The 14,119-nt window shown below is 58.0% G+C and overlaps 1 protein-coding gene across 12 annotated transcripts in view; it reads left to right on the forward strand.

Moving 5' to 3' along the window:
• Positions 1-14,119, forward strand: part of Hdac4 (histone deacetylase 4) — a 220,496-nt gene that overhangs the window by 156,178 nt on the left and 50,199 nt on the right. For all 12 annotated transcript variants that reach the window (XM_048344405.1, XM_048344407.1, XM_048344406.1 and 9 more), the window contains 2 exons: positions 4,757-4,877; positions 9,482-9,603. In XM_048344405.1, coding sequence (XP_048200362.1) covers positions 4,757-4,877; positions 9,482-9,603 — 243 coding nt within the window. The remainder of the gene's footprint in view (positions 1-4,756; positions 4,878-9,481; positions 9,604-14,119) is intronic.

Below are 14,119 nucleotides of genomic sequence, written 5' to 3' on the forward strand. Positions count from 1 at the left end.
TTTTGTACATTTAAATTGCTTTGCTGTTTTAAATAAATACATTATTTTTCTAAGAATATGTAAGTTATGTACTCTCAATTGTCAGTTTATTGCTCTATTTTGGTATTTATAAATTCTTAGTAATACTTTCTTTGTGTATGTGCCAGTACTCGAGCTTGAACTCAGGGCTTGGGCACTGTCTGTCCCTTGGAGCTTTTTTGCCCAAAGCTGACGCTCTGCCCTTTGAACAACAGGTCCACTTACAGCTTTTTGGTAGTTAATTGGAAATAAGAGCTCATGGACATTGCCGTGTGGGCCAGCTCAACCTTCAGGCCGCAGCCTGCCGAGTGACGGGGATTGTAACCGTGAGTCTCAGGGTCCCGCGTAGATTCTTAAGCATTTCATAAGCACGGATAACTGCCACGTCACTGTTGAAGTCACAGCCTTGAGGAACTCCTTCCTAACAGTCTGGAGGTTGGGTTGAAGGCTCCCTGGGCCCTAGGACAATGGAGCCGAGGACACCCCCTGGCTGTGTGAGAAGGCTCCTCTTCTGGCCCCATGACCCACTCTGAGAGGCGGCCTTCCGCTCATCGCTCTGTCTCAGGAGGCTGCCGGGAGCCTCGACTGCGTGTGCAGGAGCCAGACCGCGGGTCGCGGGTGTGCTGGGCCCAGGCTGGGCTCACAGGGAGCCCCCCTCCCCTGGTGGTTGTCTTATGGCTCAGCACGTGTCCTACTTGCTTATTTTTCTTTGGAGTAAGGAGAAGAGAGGTTGTTTATCAAAGGCTTGCAGCTCGCATTTTAAATATCAGCTAGTCGATCTGTGTCGTAACTAGCCTGCAAATAACAGTTTTTCTGATAATTGAAAGGAACCTGGACTAAATTACCTTCTCGTAGTTTAGCAGTATCTTAAGACGCATAGAATATGAAAAGCTCTGACTTTAAAAGCACTTTGGATCTGTTTATGAGTCAAAACAGTGTCTGTGCCGTGCAGTGCGTGCCCATCCAGTTGCCCAGGAGCTGGAATGTTCTCTGCTGCTCTCCAGCTTCGTCACAGGCAGCCCCCGTGATTTCCACGTGGTGGGTTTGGGTGGTCGGGTTTTATTAGTCCTAATAAACTGTGTACACTTGGGTCTTTGGCAGGCTTGCGTGGCTTTGCAGCCCGCCGAGTGTGGTCTCGTGGTAGGAAGGCAGGCTGGCAGACGGCAGCGGGGGTGCCACTTGGGGCTCCGACGTCAGTGGGCTCAGGACACCTCACCCAGGGAGGGGATTCTTGTTTATGCCAAATTAAAGCATCTCGTGGGGCAGATGCATGGGGGAAATGCAAAGTATCTCTGTTCTCTAGCGTTTGAAAACCCAGAGTAAAACATCTGTTAGTTGGCTTCTTGGGATTTTGTTTTAAAAGAACCTCCTAAATATTTGACAACTTTTGTTAACATTTGTAAATATTTCAATACAGAACATGGATTTTTGGATAATTCTGCACTTTTATTTATTACTCATTTATTTGGTATTTATTTTAATGTCAAAGAAATTAAATGAGTTTGATAGAACAGTGAATTCTTAGGGGTTGTGGCTGTAGTGAGAACACACTCTCTGCGATCAATCAGATTGTTATTTAAAGACACTTGGGAGTCTAAGGTTCACCGTCAGAGGCCCAAGTCCAGGAGCAGGCAGTCTGTCCCTGGACAGCAAGCACGGTGTGCTGTGCCGCATGCCTGGTTTACGAGCGCAGCCCTGGTGACACAAGGTGCAGGCACTCCAGGAAAGCTATTGATCTATTTTAAAATAGTGCAAAGGCGGGGGTGGGGGTGGTGGTGTTTGCTCTGCAGTTTCATCCCTGGCTTTGTAATAGGTTGGTGGGTGGATGGCTGGACAGATGCCCAGACAGACAGACAGATAGATAGATGATAGATAGATCACTTGAAGGGTGGGAACGTAAAGATGAACACTTGGCCCTGAGAGTAGCTTCTTTGAACTCCTTGTGACATCCCATCTCCCTCACAGGCAAGTGAGGAGTGAGAAAAAGGAGTAAACCTTAGACGGAAGCTGAGCCTTAGAGACAGGTTTGTCATTTGTCAGTTGCTCAGGGACCAGGTCACTCTTCATTCCGTCTCTGTGGTCAGGACAGCCCCTCCGCCCCCGTCCTGTCTGTCAGCCCATCCTCACCACCCTGTCCCCCTCAGCTTTGCTCTTCCTCCTCTCTTCCTGCCGAGCTTTGCATGTTTGCGCAGACTCCTCCTTCCACCCCTGGTATGTGAGCATCACCGTTCCATTCATTCCCCATCCCTGTTGGCTGGAACCATGCTGGTACCTCCTAAGAGCTCCATAAAAATCTGTCCAGTAGAGTAATGATATCCAGCATGAAAAATTAGAGAACTTGGCTGCTCGTTTATTCAGTGTGGTTTTTTTATTCTAGAACTTCCCTTTAAGTGCAGGAATCTGTGGAAGGCTGCATGTGTACCAGCAAGGGAAAGTGGGAGAGGGATGAGCGTCTTTCTTCTTTCATTGTCTTGTGGTGGAGCCCAAGAACAAAGATGGCCTTGGTGAATTTCTGCTTCACGGCGGACCCTCCAGGCCTCCACCCTGGTCAGCTTGGTTAGCTTTCCCAGGGCTCCGTGGCCCCTCTGGACCGCAGCCCACCACAGCATTGGGCCACGTTCTGAGAGACCCATAACTGGAGGGCCCTTGTCGGTCCCATGGGGCTCTCACTTCCTTCCATCCGCTGCAGAACCCCTAGGGCAGTCACTAACGAGCCCTCACACCAGCTGCGATGACGAGGCAGGCCTCGGGCAGGCGACAGAGTGGGCAAAGGAAAGCGGTTTCTCCAGTGAGAGTGACCATTTCTGGTAAATATCCACAAAGTCCCCTAGACTCCGGGCCCATCAGGGTGAAACGCGAACGTAATGGTAGCATAAAGGAAAACCCAGGGCCAGAGCAGGAAAGATGAACTTAGATGAACTCCTGTGGTGGTGGACGGAGCCCAAGGTCTCACACATGCCAGGCCCAAGAGAGCACTGACCCTGAGCCTACACTGCCAGCCCTCAAGGTGATGTTTATCAAATGTTTGGAAGGAAGATGAATGGCAAAGCTTCAGGGAAATGGTAAATGTCACAATGGAATAGCCAGAACATGCTTATAGAGGCAGGTATGTGAACATCAGAATAACTAAACTTTTTTTAATTTTTTTTTTGCCAGTCCTCAGCCTTGGACTTAGGCCCTGAGCACCGTCCCTGGCTTCTTCCCGCTCAAGGCCAGCACTCTGCCACGTGAGCCACAGCGCCCCCTCTGGCCGTTTTCCATATATCTGGTGCTGGGGAATTGAACCGAGAGCTTCATGTGTAGGAGGCAAGCACTATGGCCACTAGGCCATATTCCCAGCCCCAGAACAACTAAACTTTAAAAAGAAGCAAGACACAAAGACTGATAACTGTCAGGTCTGGCCTTACTGCTAACAGTTGCTCATAGCTTTCATCTGTGGGTTAAGTAGGCTGGACTAACAAAGAATAGGCTCTTAATCCACTATTATAATTTTAAAAAAACCATACAACTAGGCTGGGAATGTGGCTTAGTGGTAGAGCGCTTGCCTAACATGCACGAAGCCCTGGGTTCCATTCCTCAGCACCTCATATACAGAAAAAGCCAGAAGTGGTGCTGTGGCTTAAGAGGTAGGGTGCTAGCCTTAGCAAAAAAAGAAGCCAAGGACAGTGCTCAGGTCCTGAGTTCAAGCCCCAGGACTGGCAAAACAAAAAACCAAAACCATACAACTCAGGTGGATGGAGCCGCGGGCTGGTCCCCACCGGCACACATCCCGCAGGACTCCTTGGGAGAAATGGGCCCGGGACACAGGAGGACCAGTCCAGGTCCCTGTCCCCAGGTCCCACCATTGGTCCTTGCCAAGTTGCCAGTGCTGGTCCCGAACACTGGGAAGTAGGGCGTCTCCCTAGGGTCTGTGAACAAGGACAAGGTAAAGAGTTGTCTCAGGGCTAAAGTAAAGCTGGTGAAGTAAAGACATGTTGCTGATCTCGCCTGTGCAAGTAATTCTGAGCTTGGACCTTGTTTGCAAATGGCGGTTGCAGCATGGCTTCTAAGGGCAACCAAAGCCTCCAGACAGGAACGCTTTTGCATAGAAATGTGGTCCGCTTACCACAGGGCCTAGTTTGACCCATTAACGACACTATTTATAGAGTTCCATATGATGCCAGGGCAACCCTCGGGGAGTTCCTCGGTGAAGGATGGATCCCTCACGCGGAACGGTGGGGTGGGTCTGTGGAACATAGGCTGATGGGGGCAGGTTGAGTTGGGGCGTTCTTTCCGTTGCTCCTTTAATTCTGCTTTGAAAAGTCACCACCAGAAGAAAAGCCCAGCGCATAGAACTTCCACCTGCCCCCCGTGGCTTACCCCGCTCTCCCTCCGTGGGGCAGCGCGCGGGAGGGGCAGGACGGCCTTCTCACGGGGAGAAAGCTCCGTGCTGCAGCACGTAGGGCCCCGAAAGCCAGCCTCCCCGCGCAGGCCGGGCTCTCCATGTGCTCTGGGGGTTACTTCGGGTGCAAAGAACCATCTAGAGCCTGCTTCTGGTGCAGTAGAGAGAGTAAGGATGGTAAAACTCCCTCAGCGGTGGCCTTAGACATCTTTCCCGCGGTTAGGTGTGTTTCTAAATCGGTTATAGTGTGTGATACCTGGGTGGGAAGACCCCTCCCCCGCCCCCCAGGTCTGAGCGGTGCCCGCCCTGCCGTGTGTCCCCCTGTCCCATGCTGTCCCGCCCTGCTCTCCCTGCCAGGTGCCGTGGCCAGCACAGAGGTGAAGATGAAACTGCAGGAGTTTGTCCTCAACAAGAAGAAAGCCCTCGCCCACCGGAGCCTGAACCACTGCATCTCCAGCGACCCCCGCTACTGGTACGGGTAAGTGGGGGCACCCCCCTTGGGCTTCTCCCTGGGGTGCAGCATAGCCCGCTCCAGGAGCAGGTACGAGTGGACCTGGTTCTTCGCCTCCTCGAGAAGGGTGGGAAGGGGCTCTCGCCGGAATTGTCCCTCGGCAGTTGATTCCCGGGAGAGTCTGCAGCGCTTTGGTATTCTTAATGTGTACTGACAGCCCACCAGAGCCTACACGGTGGGCAGCTGCTTGTGCTGTGAGCAGGTAGAAGCAGGCGCCCCGAGGCCCCCTTCCCAGAGGCCTCGCGGGGAGCTGGTGCCGCAGCCAGGCAGCCTCCGTTACCATCTGGAGTACGTGGCTGCTTTGAAGCACGCTCTTCCGGAGCTCCCACCGGCCATACGGCAGGGTGGTTTCTGCCATCAACCGCAGTCAGCCTCGGGAGTGGGGCACGCTGGAAATGCTGGCCCTCAGGAGACCGGGGCCAGAGGATTGCAAACTTCAGGCCAGCCTGGGCTATGCAGACGGAGACCCCGTCCCAAAAAAACAAAATCGAACCCGTAAAGCAAATGTAATTACCCAGTGATCTGACTGCGGGGAATAATAGCTAAGCCACAGCCCCAAAAGAGATAGCTGTTCACATATGATACCACGTCCCGTGACCCGTCCCACGTGACAGGCGACCTCAGCTCTGGGGACGCAGCCGGAAGGCCCTCCCACTGTGACGAAGGCCTTCCTTCGTCCCTTAAGGGCCCGCCTTGCAGCTCACACACCGCACGTTCACCCGAGTTGGTGGTACTCGTGTAACTCCGCGGACGACACGAAAGCGCTCAGGGAAGGTTGAGACCTGGCGCTCCGTAGGGAGCCACAGGTGACAGCGGTAAGGACCCGTGGCTTGGGTGGGGTGCCCGCTGAGATGCCGGCACCCCGGGGGTCCCACGCACGCCGTGCTCCGTGCCGTGATGTCGCCTCGGCTGTCAGCCCGCATCGTGATGTCCAGAGGCTCTGGTGTCCCACGCCCACTGCAAGGTGGGGGTCGCCAGGCAGATGAAGTGGAAGATAGCAGCAACGACAGGCGTGGGGCTCGATTGGGACAGGCAGGGTCAGCCAGGGCCTGGGGGAGATGGAGGGACCCAGGGACGGAGAGCCTGTCGGACTAAGGGAGGAGAGGCAGTTCTGGATCATTGTCGGCCTTGTGTGTGTGGGGGGGGGGGGGGGGAGGGTAATAGGGACTCTCGCAGGGGAGGACAGGGCCAGCTTGGCTTTGGGAAGTGAGGTTAAGAAGCTGTGCTGGGGAACTGCCATAGGAAGCTGGCGGGCTGGGGGGGGGGGCACTTGGCAGGAAGTGGGGCTTACAAGTCGTGGCTGACCGCTGTGGAGACCCTGGAGGTGGCCACCACAGTGGATGGACAGCCACGGTGGTGCAGACGGGCAGCATGGGGGGGAGAGCTAGCAGCGACAGTGGGTGGACAGCCACGGTGGTGCGGACGGACGGCATGGGGGGGAGGGCTAGCAGCGACAGTGGGTGGACAGCCACGGTGGTGCGGACGGACGGCATGGGGGGGAGGGCTAGCAGCGACAGTGGGTGGACAGCCACGGTGGTGCGGACAGACGGCATGGGGGGGAGGGCTAGCAGCGACAGTGGGTGGACAGCCACGGTGGTGGAAGGACACTCCCCAGAGTAAAAGGGCTGCAGGAAGAGGGAACTGAAGAATTGGTGAGAGGTTGCAAGGGTGAGGGGCTTGCCTCTCGGGAGCAGTGGTGGGCAGTGCCCACGAGAGGGAAGGGAGCATGGCCGTCACTGGAGACGACCTGGGGAGCGGGTCACTTGAGGGAGGTGTCTGACCTGTGCAGGGCCTGTTTGCCCTGGGCATGACGGTCCAGAGGCCACGCTGTCTCTCTCTCTCTCTCGCTCGCTCTCCCTCTCTCTCCTTCTCTCTCCCTCTCTCCCTCTCCCTCTTCCCCTGGAGGGAGTCGAGAGGGAGACACCACCTCAACAACTAGAGTTTGACTGCAGGGAGCTCAGTCTGTGACAGCGTGTTTCACTGGGTTTGGTGGCTTGTTTTTATCATAGAAGACCCTAAACCAAGCCTCACTGGCAATACCCACTGCCCTGCAGCAAAAAGGTACTGGGAAATAGTCTCCTGGGGAAAGGGCTAAGCCACGAGCCAGCCTCGCCCAACACCCGAGGATCTGCTCCGAGCTCAGGACCACAGCAGGAAGTGTGAATGACTGACCGTGCAGAAGAACACTCCAGATGCACTTGGAAGCCCGGTGAGGGGGAGGGCTAGCAAAGACTTCGGATCTCTGGAACCGTCAGCTGTGGACCTAAAACACTAGACTACCAAGACAACTTGAGACTTGTGAAAGGCGTCTGAGAAAACGAGGCAAGCAGGAGACTAGAAGGAAATTCCAAGTGCATGTATATCTGACAAACTGCCTTATAGAGGTTCTGTAGGTTGGTATTCAGAAACAGGCAGCCCACCAAAAACAGGGCAAAGGCACGAACAGGTCCTTCACAGAGGCGAAGCCGACGTCCAAAAGCCCACACAGCGTCCGTAGGCACCAGCGGTGTTCAAAGTGCACCTCCAGCGACACGGCTGCGGGGCGGCGGAGCTGTGGCGGGCAGGTGGGGCTGAGTGCACAAGGTGCAACTCCAGCGAGACGGCTGCAGGGTGGCAGAGCTGTGGCGGGCAGGTGGGGCTGACTGCACAAGGTGCAACTCCAGCGAGACGGCTGCGGGGCGGCGGAGCTGTGGCGGGCAGGTGGGGCTGACTGCACAAGGTGCAATTCCAGTGAGACGGCTGCAGGGTGGCAGAGCTGTGGCGGGCAGGTGGGGCTGAGTGCACAAGGTGCAACTCCAGCGAGACGGCTGCGGGGCGGCGGAGCTGTGGCGGGCAGGTGGGGCTGACTGCACAAGGTGCAACTCCAGCGAGACGGCTGCGGGGCGGCGGAGCTGTGGCGGGCAGGTGGGGCTGACTGCACAAGGTGCAATTCCAGTGAGACGGCTGCAGGGTGGCAGAGCTGTGGCGGGCAGGTGGGGCTGAGTGCACAAGGTGCAACTCCAGCGAGACGGCTGCGGGGCAGGTGGAGCTGTGGCGGGCAGGTGGGGCTGACTGCACAAGGTGCAACTCCAGCAACACGGCTGCGGTGCGGCGGAGCTGTGGCAGGCAGGTGGGGCTGAGTGCACGGCAGCTATGCTACCATAGGTTGCTGGGGGACTTAAGTAGCATAGCCCCATTGGGAGAGGGTGGCAGTGTTTTAGAAAGGTGCATGCTTACCTACCTTGTGACCAGCACGTGCCTTCTCGAGTTTGCCCAATTTAAAGCTCGTTCACATGCAGGGGCCCACTCCTGTGCGCATGGCAGCTGAATTCATGACCACCAAAGAGCAGAAACAAGCACGCGTCTGCGGGCAGGTGAATGGTCAAACAGGTTGCACGTGTCGGTCTCAGCAGCCCCTGGCTCCTTTAGATGTGTGAATCTGCCCGGGCCACCTGAGACCCCCTACTCTCTCAACATGCACCACAGCTTCTCCTCCCCACTTCTGGGTCGGGAACCTATGGTAATAGTAAGTCAGGAAGGAGCTGTTCTGTAGCTCCTGCCCCTCGGGGTGAGTGGATGTAGCTGGCTAAGTGTGAGCTCGTGGCGGCTGGTGTGCGCGTGGTAGGACACTGTATGGGAGTATCGTGGTAGAGTAGGAAGGGTGTGGGGAAAGGGTGAGCTCCCATGTCTGATCCTCTCTCTGTGAGGACTCAGGATACCTGGATTTGTCTCTGCAGTTCCTGTCAGCACATTCTTTTTACTATGTGCCTTAAATATTTAAATGCACACCTGTACCTATTCAAGAGCTCCCTGCTCTTGATTCACGTAACTCCAGATGCATGGACGTCAGGCACTGTGTATTCAGATAATCAAATTCAAAACCAAAAATTGACAGACTCGTTTCTAGTCATTAAGCAGATTATGCAGCCTACAGCCCTGCAGATGGTCTTACACTTGCGGTGTGTGTGCAAGGCTCGGCTGCCCGTGCACGCAGGGTGGCCTCGGAGCCCATCGCTGAGCCCGGCCCCTCCCTCGGCCGTCCTCCTCTGAGCATGGTCTCCTGCAGCCCCTCCCCTCTGGCCGTTCTTCGGACGGCGTGGTGGCTGCCATTCCTGAGGAAGTACACCTCGCAGGGCAGCTCCCAGGACGCAAAGGGCTGCTTCCTGTTGAGCGTGAGAGCCGAGGGATGGGCCTTTTCTTCTGAAGGAGAGGTCCTCGGGGCTCTGTTCTCAGGGAGGCCGAGGGAACCCCATATTGCTAGTGTCTGCCCACTCCGTCCTGACCCACCCTGGCAGCCTGAGCCTCCCGCCTCCTCCTGCCTGCCATGAGGACAGGCTCGCCGGGCGGCCGGGCGGGGCTGCAGGCTGAGGACAGACAGGCGAGCAGAGACCGCGGCAGGGCCGAGGGGGACAGAGGAGGCCTCAGCCCCACTTGCTAACTGGTCGGCGTGTTTTGGTTCACTCCCAGCTCGCCCCTAGGGTGAGAGAGCCCTGATAAGGGGCTCTGAGTTTACAAAGGAAGGGGCGCCCTGTGATTGCTGACAGGTTTGGGGAGCCATAGACACACTGATGTCGGCCTTTGTCTTTCTCTAGGAAGACACAGCACAGCTCCCTGGACCAGAGCTCACCTCCCCAGAGTGGGGTGTCAGCTTCCTACAACCACCCAGTCCTGGGCATGTACGACGCCAAAGATGACTTCCCCCTTAGGAAAACAGGTGAGTGCGAGGCCTTGTGTCACGCGGACCCTGCGCCCCGGTGACTTCCTGGAGCCCCACGGCAGGCTCTGCGGGGCAGAGGGCTTCCTGCGTGGGGTTAGACCATCGTTCCGAAGTGCTCCGCAGCCACGCACACCCGCTTCCTGAGGCTCAGACGTCCTGGACACCCTCCTCATCTCCTTTGGGCAGCTCAGTGGAGGGTCGCCAGGGTGGGGCAGCCCCTGCTGACGTCCGCCCGTGACCTCGGTGCTGGCCCTGAGCCGCACATGCCAGAGCGCCCAGAGCGGAGCCAGCCCCCCAGCGAGAGGCCGCGTCCTGAGTGCCACGCGGCATGTAGCGGGCCTGCTGGGAGGAGAGGGCAGAGGGGCCTGAGGCACCCAGGGCGCGGGGCATTCCGGGAGCTAGGAGCGCACCAGCGGGGTCCTCGGGCACACCGAGGCCCTGGCGCTCCCTCGGGGCGATGGCCGTGAGGAGACAGTGCACCGGGCTTGGGGGCGGCAGGGCTTCTGGAACGAAGCCCAGAGGGCTCGAGGCGGCCCTGGCCCGCAGGAGATGGCGCGGTGGCGCTGCGGTGCCACGGTGCTCCCTGGAGCCACGCCGCCACGCCACGTGGGCCCTTCCCCCTGGCATGGGCGTGAAGGGCGCACAAAGTCGGTGTAGCCCGGAACTCTTGGGTAGTCCCGAGTACACGTGTGCTGAGGCGGTGCCGAGGCCTTCGGGGGACGGCGGGGCTCACTGCCCTTCTACGCAGACGCCGCCGGGTGGCAGGCACCGGGTTGCCAGCCAGCGTAGCGAGGTCCCAGAAGGAGGACTGGAGCCCAGAGCGGGAGTGGAGGGGCGCGTGGGCCGGGCGTCGGTGGAACCTGACCGACATTTGAGATGTGTGCAGTGGAGTAGCCACGCCAGGCCTGCTGGGCCCTGGTCAGGTGGCGTCTAGCAGAGTGGAGCAGAAAGGTGTGGTAAAACCCCAGTGGGCTTGCTGCCCGGCGCCGTCGCTGCGAAGGCTGTGGAGGAGGGAAGCTGCTGGCCGCCCCCCTGTGGCGTGGCTTTCCTTCTCAAGACGTGTGGGCATGCAGCTTGTGCTGAGGCAGAAGAGCCCGCTCCCCGCAGCCTACTCCCCACGGAGAGCTTTGGTAGATAGGCCTAGGCGTGCGTGTGTGCGTGCCTGCATGCGTGCGGCGTGCACAGAGTTCTTTTGTCAATGACCCGTTGGTATGCTGTAGCTTACTTTTCAGCTGCTCCTCTGTGTGAGCACCGTTCTGGTTCAGTGTCCAGCCCGGTGCCAGTCCCAGTAGTGCTCTCCTGCCCGGGCCGGGCCTGTGCCCCTGCTCACTCCCACTAGTATCTCTCTAGGTGAGGTTCCTGAGCTCCTCGAGTACAGCTGTTTCTATGGACGATTCAAATCTTGAGTCTCTCCGAGGTCTCAAAGCCAACCCTGTCACTGTTGGCAAGGTTTGAGGGGCATGATGAAGCAGTGCTGTGTGCAGTGTCAGCAGGACCAGCCATGGCCCTGCTGCAGGGTGCTAAGCCTCCATCCCCGGTGTCACTTCCTTTTCCTGTTGCTTTGTGAGCACATGCTATTAAGTTTTTTTTGTTATTACAAAGGTGATATACAGAGGGGTTACAGTTAAATAATACATGTCATTACTTATCCTGTATCTATTATGTATGCTAGAAAAATGATACTCCATTCAAGCTTTTAAATTACCTTTTTAGAGCCATCTTCTTCCTCAGACAGTAACTGCCCATGAACACCGAAGCTAGGATCCCCTGCCCACCGTGTTTACTCCGGGAAGCCGGCTGTCCTGCACCCCGCCCTGCCCTGCTTTATTAGGACGCGTGGCGCCCACAGCTGAACCGCGCGCGTGCCTCGGTTACACTTCCCTTCTTCTGTTGCCTGTCTTCTTCCTGAAGATGATCATGGTTTCCCCTTTGCTCAGTTTTCTCCGGGTCTCTTACTCATCCATGCCTGGAGGCTCCAGGCTGGCCAGGCGTGGCGGCCACCGTGGGCTGGTGTCTGGCCTGGAGATGCCAGCCCTGGCTGCCTTGCCTGGCTGTGTGCCTCTGGGCTTGCTTTCTCCCTCTTTCTGACTGTGTGCACCTTCAGGAGCTCGCGAAGCATCGCAGGTGGAGAGCATTGCTTTCAGGGAGTCCTTGCACGCGGCTGCCCTCTCTGTTGCGGTTCCTGCTGCGGGATGATTGGGCTAGAACAGAGGGCATCCTCCTGCAGACATGATCACCTTAGCCCTCATGGGGCAGTGCAAGCACCTCGTCCGCCCTTAAGCCCCGTCTTTGCCCCGAGCTTTGCAGGGCTCTCCTGAGGGCCTGCTGTCGGCCGCCCGAGGCTGCGCAGGTCCCTGGGCACCCTCGCCGTCAGGAGCAGAGTGTCTCGAGTTGTTCTGCTGGACATTTCCCCGCGCTTTACTCTGTGCCTTCCTGGTTCTTTGATTTGATGCTAGGCCTTTTCCTCGCCGTTTCCCATCGTTTGTTTGCTTTTCCTCTTTCTCTTATGAAGTCTCTCAGCATCTTCCTCCGTTCCTTTCCCCGCACATCTGCCCCTCAGCTTTGTGCTCGTTCGTGTGGCCCCGCACGCCTGTCCTCTCTGGGGCCAGACGGAGGCCACAGAGGCTTCGCTGCAGCCCGAGCTGCGCTTAGAGGAGACACTCAGTGGAACTGCTGAAACGGGGCATCGGTGTCTTCCCTGGGACCGTCAAGTCAGCCAGCTCCTGAGAGGCCTAGAACTGAGTTCTCTGAAGTTCAAACCTCTTCCAGAAGGAAAGCGGGGGCCCGGAGCAGGCCCTGTCTGCCCCACAGCACCCACTACGCTGCCCGCACAGCCGAGCACCGGGCGGCCTCGCCCTGCCTGCCCCACGGCACCCGCTACGCTGCCCGCACAGCCGAGCACCGGGCGGCCTCGCCCTGCCTGCCCCACGGCACCTGCTACGCTGCCCGCACAGCCGAGCACCGGGCGGCCTCGCCCTGTCTGCCCCACAGCACCCGCTACGCTGCCCGCACAGCCGAGCACCGGGCGGCCTCGCCCTGCCTGCCCCACAGCACCCGCTACGCTGCCCGCACAGCCGAGCACCGGGCGGCCTCACACAGCGGCTGCCGTGGGGCGCATGGCGCGAGGCCCACGTTTTCCTGGTCACCTCCCACAACCCAGAAGCCAGCCCACTCCAGCTCGGGGCGGTGAAGCTTCACTGCGGACTGCCTCTCCTGGGGCGTTTTGTGCCCCTGGAAGCAAGCTGCCTGCTCTGCTCGTCCAGTGGATTCCACAGGGACAGAGCCTCACCCCGCTCGACCCTTGGCACTGCCAGTGTGTTACTTGGTTTCTTTTGGTCAGCTCCGATCATCCTGCAGTTTAGCGTTTCCATGTCACGGCCTTGCTCTGGTTAAGGGTGCTTGCACTTGGGGCCAGCCCCTCCCTTCCTACCATTCTGCAAGGCAGGTGGCGAGTCTTGGCCCAGGAGGGCAGAGGTGGGTGGCGCTGCCCTGGACCTGCCTCTGGGAAAACCGCAGAGCCAAGGGAGCTGTGCAGGTGGTAAGGAGAGCAGTGTGCAATGTGGAATCTGGCCACGGGGGGCCAGGCAGTGGCAGGCATCGAAGTGGCTGTGGGTAGCCAGGTGGCTGCCAAGAAGAACTGGGGTCAGGGCAGTCTTAGGAGGGCGTGGGCCCAAGCAGCCCCTTCCTTTGGTGGGAAGCAGGGTTGGAAGCGGGGCCATAGGAGGGGGAAAGACGGGTCAAGGAGCAGAAGCTGGAGCTGTAGTCTGTGCTTCCCACCAGGAGTCTAGGGACTTTGGAAGGATGGGGGAGGGGGTGTTAGGACCTGCCAGCAAAGACACAGTGGCCCTGGAAGAGGCTGGTGTCTCAGGCCACATGGCATGGCCAGCCTGTGGCCAGTCAGACTGACCCTGTCACTCTGCCTTCTGTTGCCACTTGGGCCTTCCAGGTCAGCTACCAAAAGAAGCCTTCCTTCCACAGAGGGCCAAGGACTACCATGCTTAGTCCTTGGTGTACTCAGCCCTGGAGCCCAGAGGCTGTTCTCCCGTGGTTTGCAGCTTCTGTCCCAAAGACCCCAGTGGAGTCTGAGAGATCTTGACAGTGGGAGAAAAGTTTCTGCTCTCTTATGTAGTAAACAGGTAGGCTTCTGGCTTACTTTGTTCTCCTGTTGAAGCACTGAAGTGGCACACTTCACCTACACTTGGAGTCACACTGTGGAGTCACATCTGGCCTGCTTTCTAGAACCGAGAGCCCACAGGAAAGTCCCATGTGGGAGTAGGGAGCTGCCCCTTGGCGGGGGGCGGGGGTGGGGGTGTCACCAGTGGAACACGTTCAGGAGCGGGGAGCTAACAGAGCCTCCAGCACAGGACTGTCTCAATGTCCTGTCTGCCGTCACGTGTTCAGTTTATCTAGCAGTCGGCCAAAGGCCTAGGAGCTGGTGACCAGAGAGTCCTGCGCCGCCTCCCAGTGGCAGAAGCAGACTGGCCGTCTGGGGCTCTCAGCAGCGGGCTGTGGG

Source organism: Perognathus longimembris, chromosome 4, assembly GCF_023159225.1.
Source record: "Perognathus longimembris pacificus isolate PPM17 chromosome 4, ASM2315922v1, whole genome shotgun sequence".
Taxonomy (NCBI): domain Eukaryota; kingdom Metazoa; phylum Chordata; class Mammalia; order Rodentia; family Heteromyidae; genus Perognathus; species Perognathus longimembris.